The sequence below is a fragment of the Perca flavescens genome, chromosome 18, assembly GCF_004354835.1.
Source record: "Perca flavescens isolate YP-PL-M2 chromosome 18, PFLA_1.0, whole genome shotgun sequence".
Lineage (NCBI taxonomy): Eukaryota > Metazoa > Chordata > Actinopteri > Perciformes > Percidae > Perca > Perca flavescens.
Window position 1 is genome coordinate 26,757,884 of NC_041348.1, and position 12,212 is coordinate 26,770,095.

The 12,212-nt window shown below is 38.2% G+C and overlaps 1 protein-coding gene across 2 annotated transcripts in view; it reads left to right on the forward strand.

The window, feature by feature from the left end:
* ncoa1 (nuclear receptor coactivator 1) overlaps positions 1 to 12,212 on the forward strand; it is a 71,625-nt gene that overhangs the window by 23,771 nt on the left and 35,642 nt on the right. For both annotated transcript variants that reach the window (XM_028605034.1, XM_028605035.1), the window contains exon 3: positions 11,775 to 11,880. In XM_028605034.1, the coding sequence (XP_028460835.1) occupies positions 11,792 to 11,880 (89 nt within the window). In that variant the 5' untranslated portion in view covers positions 11,775 to 11,791. The remainder of the gene's footprint in view (positions 1 to 11,774; positions 11,881 to 12,212) is intronic.

Sequence of the window (12,212 nt, forward strand, 5' to 3'; positions counted from 1 at the left end):
ATTTATCTCTTAAAATGTTTTCAGAAACATAACAGAAAAAAGTTTCGGTGACTATTTTAGTACAATATGAGATTGTATTCTGAACAAGCCGCCATGACGGTCGGTCTTTGAATTTCCGGAGAAACCAGACCCACGTGACGCGTTCGTCCAATCGGCTGCCGGTTTTCATTTTTGGGCGACAGTACAGATTAGCGCCGCCTGCTGTTATGGAGACGTATTACGTCTCGTCGCTTTGGTGTGTTCCGAGGCACTTTTTGGACACCTCGGGGACACTGATCAGTCCAACTGCCTCTTCTGCCGAGGGTCGGCCGTCTGGTCGGCGTGTCACGACCTCAACAGGTATTTGTTTGGCATTTGAGTTCAAATATCAACGAACATGCCCAAAAAGGAATAGGAAGAAGCAGAATCTTATTTTATCCTTTTTTATCCTTAATAATCATCATGAATGGCTTCATATTTATATCAAATATCAATATATGTATATACTCACATACCCCAAAAAAAGAAAAAATACATCTACATACTGTATGTAGATATTCACCTTAGTATACAGTGTTGCAGCTCACAGCCTAGTGTGTATTTTATTCAACACGCTTCCTCACTAAATATTGCTAGAATGTTGTTACGATTTATTCTTTATTTTAATGTGTGTACTAAGCTTCTCACTAAGGGCTTAAGGCCATGTGTGTAGGATGTGCTTGAGGTGAACAGAGGTCAATATTTAATATTCAGAGAAGTAAAGCAAGACACAGGAGCTGGTTATTTCTGCTTTATTGATCTGAAAGTGAGCCATTAATGTGCACACGTGTACGCATCATGTGCCTGGATGGGTTTCGTAATGTAAAATACTATTCTGTCAATTACTTTTTCGATTAATCTTCTAAGTGTACATGTGATGTGAGTGTGAAAAATAATACATAACACCATCAAATGTTTTTCTTAAGATCAACAATCCAAAACCCAAACATATTTAATTTACATTGAAATAAAAGAGAAGACCAGCAAATATTCACATTTGAGAGGCTTAAACCAGCAAAATATTTTCTTTTTTTGACAAATTATCAAAGTTGATGAAGATTAATTTTCTATGGATCAACTAATCAGTTAATGGCTTAATTGTTTCAGCAGCAGTTGCTAATAGCGAGCTAAGGAGTGCAACCATCACTATGCATTGGAGATTATAATATCCACCCTGTATACGGTGGTTTCAGTCTTCTTTTTTTCATATATTTCCATAATAACTTGCAGCTTGTAAAAGGTGAAATGGGATGAATTTGAAACAGACCAGTAGCAAGTAAAGTGTGAGTAGTGCCACAAAAGTCAGTGCCATCACAGTTGAAATGGCATAATAACGGTTTGGTTGTATTCATTTTAGAGTGTAAATGCAGTGAGTTTTGCATTTGTAAAGACAAGTTTGCTTGGCTTGGCTTTGCTTTGTGTTTCACTGTTGGCCATTATTTTGACTTTAAAGTTTTGTTAAGATCTACAGTAAAAAAGATGATAATACTTTGAATGCTATCAATTGTCATGATACAAAAAACTATATAAAGAAGGCCCTATGTGAAAATAATTGGACGTAAGAAAGGTTTTTCATTCAGTACGCAAAACCGGATGCATAATTGGCTGAATTTGAAACGGTCTCATTAAAGAATTAATAGTCTGTCAATTTCATTTTGAAGAAGGCCAGTTAGTTCAGGCTAAATTGACGGTTAAGAGAGAGAGAGAGAGAAGAAAGATAATACCTCTCTCTCTCTCTCTCTCTCTCTCTCTCTCTCTCTCTCTCGCTTTTATGCATTATTCCCCTGTGCACTCAGAGACTTGTGGCCCCAAAAGCCGGCTGCATGCATCCCAGCATGTCTGACTCTACCCCCCCGTAGCGTTTCACGAGTTGAAATGAGGACACACACACCCTCACTCGCACTTTAAATTACACAGAGACCAGTGGAGTTCAATAAATGCTGAATATTCATGCGGAATTATCAGTTTGGCAATGAACGTGTTTGCTATTGAAAATGCTCCGTGAAAAAAAAATTAGGTGAGCAATGACACACACACACACACACACAAACCCACACATAGGCACTGAGGAAGGCTGATATGCCTGCCTAAACGGATTACTTCATACATACTCATGTTATTTAAAACATATTCATATTTGTACTGATATATTTATAGATCATTAGAAGTAAAACAAATTCCGTGTGCACAGAAGACAGATGAGGTACAATTCCCCTTCGATGGATTAATATATATATATTTTTTTACATTTGGGTTATATTGCATAATTTGTAAGGCGCATTTCTTGTATCTTACCATAGATCTCACTTTTCTGCCCCCATTGTTATAAACATGAGAATGTGGCTATGGGCAGCAGTACACTGGCTGTAACTCACCACCACACTCTGCTTTATGTACGTATTCTATACACAAAGGAGTCTGGCTCACTGGAGCAGTGTGCACTGTGCAGTGTTATGCTGTGTGCAGTCCAAGGTTATTTCTTACTCTTGGTAAACATCCTGGATCTGGGTGCACACAATGGACTGGGCCATGACAGGGCTTTCACTTGAGAAGCAGGGACTCTTAAAGGACCACCCCAGTGTTTTTGCATGTTTACAAACCACGTATATGTACATTACCCTTGGACATTTTCCATTACGTCCTGCAGTGTTTTTAACCTTTTCCACTCTGCTATTGGTTCCTATTAATGTCAAAGTATTCACATTTCTCTGAGACGTAATCCATTAGAGAGCTGAAAAGATTTGTCATCCGACAGAAAAAGAATCAGTTTTTGATAAATTAATCATTTTCAAGCGCAAATGCCCCCAAAAAATCCACAGGTTCCAACTTTTTAAATGTGAATAATCACTGTTTTTTGTTTGTTTTTCTGAGATAGTAAATTGATTATATTTGGGACAAGATTAATATGACCCCCCAACTTTTGATCATTGTTTAATCTTTAAAGTCATCAAGTTTCATTAAAAATGCCAAATATTTGCATGTTTTAGTCTCCTAAACGTAAGAACTTGCTGCTTTTCCAGGCCTTATATTATAGAAAATTGAATATCTTTGGATTTTAGATTGTTTGTCAGACTACAAAAGCAGTTTGAAGACATCAACTCAGGCTTTTGGTCATTGTGGTGGGCATTCTTATTATTATTTTCAGACGTTTTATAGATCAAACAATCAATTGATCGATAAGATAATCAGCAGATTAACCAATAATTGAAATAATCGTTTGTTGTAGCCCTTATTGTGATGGAAGTTTTCGCTATTTTGTGAAACACTAATGGATGAATCAAGAAAATAACAGATGAACTGATAATGAAAGTGTCGGTTACAGCCCTGATCATGTTTGCTTTTCTTTTTGTTATTGCATGCAGACTTTCAGAACAGTTTACTCTGACAATAATAACAAAAACTATAACATAGACACGTTCAGGGGAGGCAGATGTAGAACAATTAAAGTGACTCACAGTAGGCCTGTCACGATAGCAACCTTTGCTGGATGATAAATTGTCCCAGAAATTATTGCAATAAACGATAATATTGTTGTTCTGAGACCATTCTCATCTAATATAATGATAATGGCATAATAATGCAGGTACACCTTTTCAAAGATCAATAAACTTTTATTTCTAAAGAATATTTAACACTGTAACTGGAAGACATTTTAAATATCCACAATAAATGAACATAACAACCAAAAAGCAATAAATACAATGGACTCTGTCTCGGTTAACAAAAAATGCACTGGAATAAAAAAACAAACCCAACCAAAAACAATAAATAAAATGGAGTAATAAATAAATAAAATGCATAAGAAGTGCTTTGAAAATGTTACAAGTCAAGTCAACTTTATTGTCAATTCTGCAATATGTGCCAGACATACAAAGGAATTAAAAATAAGTTCTCTCTCCAACCCACGGTGCAATAAGGACATGTACAACAAGTTTAATATAAAACATAAGTAATAAAGATAAAAAAAAAGATAAGTAATAGATGAAATAAAAATAAATTAAAACGATAAGTAATATATACAATTAAAAAAAGATAAGTAAAAGCAAAGAAAATGCCCCATGGTGGATTTTTTTTATCCTGTTTTTTGGGATTGGTCTCTAGTTTCCCTGCACTGTAACCCAGATGGACCGAAGCTGTGTACATTCTCTTGGTCATGTCCTATATTCAAGAGGGTGGGCCTTAGCAACAGTGACTGAGCAGCTTCTCATGGGCTGTACCAACTCTGTGCAGCAGAGAGGGGTGGTCACGCTAGTGTGGTAATCTCGTGTGGAAAATAATTCCTGTTTTGCTTTTGTTAAAATGATACGCTACTCACATTATATTTGCAAGTACAGCATTAAATATCAAATTAAATTCCCATATTAAATGGGACTGAAAGGGCAGCCAAACTACAACCAATGGTAATCAATATTTTTTTCCTAGAAAACATTATGTAACCCATTCCACAGCAGGATACAACAAAGAAGTTACTCAAATTAAGAAAAGAAAAATCTGTCAGGTGACAATGAGTCTAAAATAAACATTTAATAATGTTTTCCTTTTTGATATCTTTTAAAAAATGTTCATGTATGTTTATATTGATACTGTAGTGATATATTGTGTTAACCAGTGAATACTCCGCACTCAACGGTTCCCACTACTCATGACATTCCTGGAGTAATGTGAAAGTTTGAGCGCCATATTGAAGAATGAGAAACTTGTAAAAATGTATAGGTTTTTGAGACATTTTACTAAACAATTTGTTACAAATACTAAACTTTTTTTATTGTCCATCAAGACCAACATATAAAGAGAAGTGGAACTCTAGCAATCCTTATATTGCTTGCTATTCAAACTTATTAAAGAAGCCCTAATAATAAAAATGGAAAATTTGTATGTACATAAGATACACTAATAAGGATAATTTATGTTAGTTTGTGTCAGTCTTGCTCTCTTTTTTTCCCCACATTTATTCTATCCTCGCTCTTCTTGTTATCCACATCCTTTACTCCCTACATGGTGGTCTCTTCCTCCTCACCCCCCCCCCCCCCCACCCCGCCACTGTTGTGTGTGTGTGTGTGTGTGTGTGTGTGTGTGTGTGTGTGTGTGTGTGTGTGTGTGTGCACATGTGTGTATCAGTACAGCTTGTGGAATGAGAAACCGAAGGAGGAGATAGCTTTGAGAGAGAGAAAAAAAAGAAAAGACAAACCTAAAGATATAGAGACGGCAGGCGGTTCTTATGGAGAGCCCGCGGAGGCATTGGGCTGTATTTCTCAGCGGTCTGGCTCTGCTGCGCTGTCGCTGCTGCTTTTTCTTCTTCCTCTTTGACAAGCGAAGGCTCGATCCTCCACCGTACGTCACATAAAGAAGGGGGGGGGGGGTGAGGTCAGAAGGTGCAGGAGGCTGACCTGATCTACAGGTGTGTGTGTGTGTGTGGGGATTAGATTTGTTTTCCTTCTGCGTATTGATTTCCTTATTTTTGCTCAGGCCGGTGCGTGTGAAGGTGTGACTGAGCTGAGGCTCACAATGCAGCTGTCACACTTCTAATTAGTCACTTGTAACAAAGGCCGGACGTCATAATAAGCTGTGAAAGCTGTCGTCTGTCGTGAAAATACTGCTGTGTAAAAGGATCAGTTAAGGGCATCAATTTAGCAGCAGAGATGTTTATTAAGCTTAATTTGTTACTGTACTACTTGGCTCTATGCAGAGATTAATGCTGTTAGCTTTAGCCTGAGAGAAAAAGAAAATGTTGTATGAATCTTGCTGTAGAAAGTGTGTGTGTGTGTGTGTGTGTGTGTGTGTGTGTGTGTGTGTGTGTGTGTGTGTGTGTGTGTGTGTGTGTGTGTGTGTGTGTGTGTGTGTGTGTGTGTGTGTGTGTGTGTGTGTGTGTGTGTGTGTGTGTGTGTGTGCGTGCGCAGAGATGTCCCGGCCTACAAATGGACAAAAAAAACCCATCTGATTATAGTGTGATTTATTTTTTTTGTTGTTGTGAGGATCCTCTCAAAAATCACACTGTAATCATTTTCATTTGAATATTTTTTAATGAGAATAGTGAAACAAAAATGATCATTCCCTCCGATATTGTGAATCATATCGCAATTGCAGTATTAGTCAAAATAATCACAATTAGATATTTTCCTCATATCATGCAGCCCTAGTGTGGATGAAAAAGAGAAAGTGAAAGTGGATCATTTTCATCACTGGACATTTATTAGTCAGTAGATTCAATTTTGTACCATTGAACTCAGAAGGACTGAACAATTTGGCTCCTTTTTTGAAGTAGTAATGAAGTCGTGCTAATAGAGAAGTCACGCTTGAAGCGCCACAGTATTTTATCAACATTTGTCTAAGGCCTCCTGTTGGTTTGTGTATATGTATGGGTTGCTGACTATTTGTCCATGCATGTGTGAAAGTTCACACTTTACTGGGTGTCAATTGTGTAACAAGACGATGTTGGTATTTTTTTTAAATGCATTTAAAGCTGCAGTGGGTTAAAAAAAAATTTAAGGGAGAAGATTTGAAGTAAAGTGAGACCTCTTTACTGCAGCTCTCCTCTCTGTCTCTCTCTCTCTCTCGCTCGAATGACCTGTGATTGGCTAAAATCTCCCGTTGCGGGCTAAATTTTCTAAACCCTGAAAACAGAGCTAAGAGGTGATGCAAAAGTCTAGTTTTCGCACAGACCACTTAAATTACAATATGCTGAAAAGTGATCATGGAATTTGTTCCCAGCAACGCCAAAAAACAAATCGCCTCCTGCAGCTTTAAGAGTCATTGTGGAGCAGGTGCAGGTGTCCCCTCTGTGGTAAACGTTTATTACCCATAACAGGGTGAGTTGATCCGTGTAAATGGAGACTACTATAGAATATGTGTTAGAAGTTGAGAATCGATCATATTTTGTATTGTCCTTTTTATGATGAGTTAAGAACACCCATCTTAAATGAAATGTCTGTTCAAAATCCGGAAATGTTGTGTTGTACTGATGTCGACCAAATGGAGTGGTTGTTTAGATTTAATGTATATATGTTGGCGACTTTTGTCTTTAAAGCATGGCAAAAAAGACAAGGTGGTTTGTTTCATTTATGTTGCTATTCTGGTATCTGGTACCTTGCGATAAATAATGGTGTCTTGTAAGCCCGTTTGGGCTGGGCGTACTTTTTTTTGTGCATGTCACAATATTAAAATTATTCATTCGTTCATTTATATGGAAAATAAAATTCTGCTGAACTTTACTCAAGTGTAGTTCAATTGACCATAGCCTTACCTGAGGACATACCATTTTGTTCAACTTGTTTATTACTGTAACTATAATTCCTCATGCGTGATAACTGGAGTAGAGATCAGGGTCCATGATACTTTTGTGCTGCCCTCTGCATGTTGGTAAGACAGGTACTTACTGGAAAAGACATCACCTGTCTTCATAACATGATGGGAGTTTATGGTTTGGCCAACTGTAAATGGTTGATGTGCCTCTTTGTGTAACCATTGTACCTGCATATTTTTCTTTTCCTCATAAATCAAAATGTAACTCCTTAACTTCATAGCTCCCGCATAGTGTTATTTGTTTGTTTTTCCTCGCCACTGTCGCAGTAAATGCTTGCTCTTGGGGGAATTACTGGAATTGTTGGGTCTTTGTAAATTATAGTGCGGTCTAGACCTACTCTATATGTAAAGTGGCCTGAGATGACTGATACTATAAATAAAATATAATTGAATTGAAAACAGTAGTACCCTCACAGTGGCTGTGTTGTTTAAGAGACTGCAGGCAGATGGTCACAAATACTGTACGCCGAATTATTCACAGACTGCCATGAGTGAATGAATGTAGCTGGAATCATAAACACATTACCCTTTAACCCTGATGGTTCACGTCTTGTTTTCATTTTTAGCAGCTCTTTATCACAGTGTAGAGACAAGAAAAGTCAGGTCAGAGATTCAGCCGGTCATCAGACACTTCAATACATTGAACCAATGAAAAAAAATCTTAGTGTACACTACATCTTCGGTTATCTTGAAAACTGAGTAACTGATGTTTTGAAAACTAAACCTTTTTGCAATGATGTTGCAGCCGTACTCACATGTACCTCAGCTTTTATTGACGCACTTCTTGGAGCTTTAAGATAACAGCTGAGATATGATGCAGCTGGGGTGTAAACAGTCTTGACAATAGTTAATTAATTATTAATTAATAATAATAATTCAGCGTTAAATAATGTTTGTGTTTTTCAGAATTTTGAGGTGTATATTAATCCATTTGAATAACAAGGAAATACCTATAACTACAGACAAAAGTGTTAAGGCAATTTGGAGAGAAAATGTACCTATGAAGTAAGTTATTATACAGTATGAAAGCAGTTGCAAGCAAACTATGCAGACAAATTTAACTCTTAATTTATGAAGTTGAACTAAGGCCCTATTTGCACATGTCATCTCATTTTGATTGTATGTGAAATAATCGCTGGAACCGTTTTTTTCCCTTGCTGCTTTAAATGGCTATTTTCAGCTTAAGACCATGGATGTATTAAGATAATCAGGCAATGAGTGGCTATTTCCACAGACTGCTTACTGATTTTAGTTACACTATGGTAGGAGTAAATTACACCTTTTCAACGTCTGGCTAGAATGCTCAAAAAAGCTTCTTGAATGCATTTACAGAGATCAGATAGCTGCCCAATCCGATCCAAGACACACAAATGGACTAATGTAATGGTGTGTTCTGACCCGCTGCCTACATTTGTGTCGCGTTACTTATGTGACTTGGATTTCGGGATCATATCGGAATCATTTTGTGTTTAATCGCGTTACCCAACAACGTTTCTCTCCGTCATCAACATGGCCGATATAACCACTATTGCTGTTGTGAAATTCCCAGATACGTCAGAAAGTGTCGTGTCTGGATTATATAACATCATCCAGATGAGCAAACAAGCGCTGTGAATTTCATTTGTGGTACAGATTTTGCTGTGTTTTGAGTGCAATAAACACAAAAAAAAAGAAAAGCCAAATAACGACATCATGATGCCAATTTGTAAAAAAAGTCTGAATTCATACTTTGTCGTGTCTGTCCACAAGATGACAAGCAAACTTTTCAAAATGTTGTGAGTGTGTGAAAGTTTTCTGAATGGAGATTGGATTGATCAGGGCTATGCTAACATTGTGACTGCTCCCTCAACACAACACCAGACACATAATTTCAACTTCCTCGCTTACTTTTAACCACAAAAGCTCCTTTACCATCCAATCTCTGACTGAAAACACAGGCGTTGTGAACGCAATTTAAGGGTGAATGGGGTAAAAGGGCAGCCAAACTGTAAACAGAATCAATTTGAATCTGTATTTTTTTTTTTTACCAGAAAACCTTAGATTAAGAGGTCAAAGTGTTGCATCGTCCTGACTGTTCCCATATAGTAGACTGCAGTTAAAAAGTTCATTAAGTTCACCCCAATCAAGTATGTTCTAGATGTTGCCTTTTTTAGCTAAAATTGTTGGGATGTGGAAGCAAAGCTGGCTACCAAGTGTAATGACTTAAACATAAACACTTAACCAGGTTGGAGGAAAAATAATCACAATGGTGTGGAAATGAGGGTATGATGATGGCTGTTGATGGCTTGTTGTGCGCGGCTGTGGAGCTTATCGACCATTCAGTCAGGTTTCCCTCGTTGCTGATAGGAAAATGGATTGTTAGGCATGTTTTCACAGCATGAACACACCGCTAGAGCATGTTCTTGACATCTGTTGGAATGTATAAATAAAATAGAGGGTCAGAGTGCAGCAAATGCAGTAGGTGCTGCCTGGTACGTTATGGTATTATAACTACTGTATCTTGTGCTCTCTTCCATCAATTACCGTAACTGTACCTGCCTGATACAGTACTTATTGCCAGAAATCACAGAAAAAAGAAAAAACAGGCATAATTTAGACTCGTCAACGTCATAAATGAACAGCATTTTGTTGACAAGGTCATTCTGGAAACATATAGCCTCTCTCCTCTGTTTACAGAGGCTGTCACTTCACATTAGAGCTGAAAAGATCACTCCAAGGACAGAAAATAAACTGTTTTAAAGATATAAAATGCAACATTTCCGCATTAAATGCCTAAAAGACGACTAGACCTTCTTATATATTTTGTTGAGCGATTTGTGTACTTACATTATCCCAAATGTTTCCAATAATGTTCGAAGTGCCAGTTACCGTTGCATCTGGTCGCCTTATTTCCATGATCCAGACTGCAATTGACATAAAACACAGACACACACACACACACACACACACACACACACACACACACACACACACACACACACACACACACACACACACACACAGAGGTCCTGTTTCCTGAAACGTTTGACACATATCAAATCTTTTTTTGATAAATCCGTATTCGCACGTGATAATTTGACTTTACTGTACTTACAGCTCCAGTTTCAGCTCTTATTTAAGCATATGCTGAACTCTGTCTCTCAAAAACTAGGCTAATTTGTATTTTGATGTGGAGCGTGCATGGTTGTCATTTCTCACTGTGGCTGATGGAGCTTTTGTTAAGTGCTGCGTGTTGGCAGCATAAGGAGGGCCGAGGAGGAGAGAGGGGTGGTTTGAGGTGAAATGTACACAAGGCTAGTCAGGAAGGATTAGAGTCCTGTGAGCAGCGTGGCCCTGCGGCAGCACCCAACTCTGTGATAATGGCTGCTTGTTTTTTGCGGTTTAGCCATGGATTTAAAACCCTTTTGTGTGTGGATTATTCAGATACAGGCAGCGTCGAAGTGGTTTTACAGATTCAAGAGACTTGAGTCCATCTTGATGTGTACAGTTCCCAAGAAACAATCATGTCTTTTTAATCTCTCTGAAAATCTTTTCGAAACCTGACTTTTGTCAACAACAGGTCAGTAATAAAAGAATAAACCCTGTTTCTCTCTACAGTTTGCTAAACATGACAGAGATTCACATCCTTTGCTGCTTTGTGTGTGTGTATCTGGATTAATAAGATGGTCTTACATTCAATTTACCATACCATATAAAGGGTTTTAACTTTAATATTTGGCCTAATGGATCGTGCAGGAATCCTTTTAACGATCCCTCTATATACCGTGGGATTCATCAAATGTTGCAGCGTTTTCTGTTGCTATGGCTACCCTCTCGATGCAGCGAGAGAGGCGCAGGCTGTAGACTTTGCAGATGAAGAACAGGCACAAGTCCATTAAGGGAGACTGATGAGGAATGTCAGAAACATAAAAGACAAAGTATTAGGGAGGCTTTTCCTTATTTAATGCAAATCCACAGCCATATTTACCACAAACTGCAGCATGGAAAAATTACTAATAGAGTGGACTCAGCACCAGCGGGAGGGTTTGTTGGGAGCTGCACAGACTGAACTGGAATTTACACTATGTTACTCCAGTGTTTCCCCTACCATTGTTTTGATGACCCTCCCAGCCCCCCTGAAAGATTGACAAAATTATATAATTATGCTATATATTCTCTCTATATATAAGTGTGAAATAACTGAAAACATGTCTTATATTTTAGATATTTCAAAGTAGCCACCCTTTGCTTTTTTTTGATAACTCTGCAAACCCTTGGTGTTCTCTCAATGAGCTTCATGAGGTAGTCACCTGAAATGGTTTTCACTTCACAGGTGTGCTTTGTCAGGGTACAGGTATCCAACATTTTTAAACCATACCCAGCCCTGTTTACAACTGTTTTGTGTTCAGGTTTTTGGGGAGAACTGCATTATTACCTGTTACCCTTTCCTTGCTTTAAGTTGTGTTCCTCCTCCGCAGGTCAGTTAAAGCTGAAAATGAGTGCAGTAGGGGAAAACCCTCTGGACCCTGCCACGCCAGAGTCACGCAAGAGGAAGGGCTCACCATGTGACACATCAGGGCAAAGGTAAAGACCCAGCCACGTGTTCTTTGTTCCGTTAGCGACAACACAAACGTTAGCATTACATCCCCAGGCAAAAACAGGCTGCAGACATTTGTGAATTTAAGGGACACGACTTGACATTGGAGGAATACAAAACAGCAAAGAGTATCAGCTGGTGCCCCGCGGAGAGCAGCACAACGGAGGGAAGCCGCCACACAGCGTTCCTCTGCCAACACTGCCATGACACAGAGCTGGTTTAAATCAATCAATTAATCAATCAAAATACTTTACTGAACTCCATTCTTGAGTAGAAATATATAGAGAAATTATAAGAACAAATAAAAATAAGAAATAAA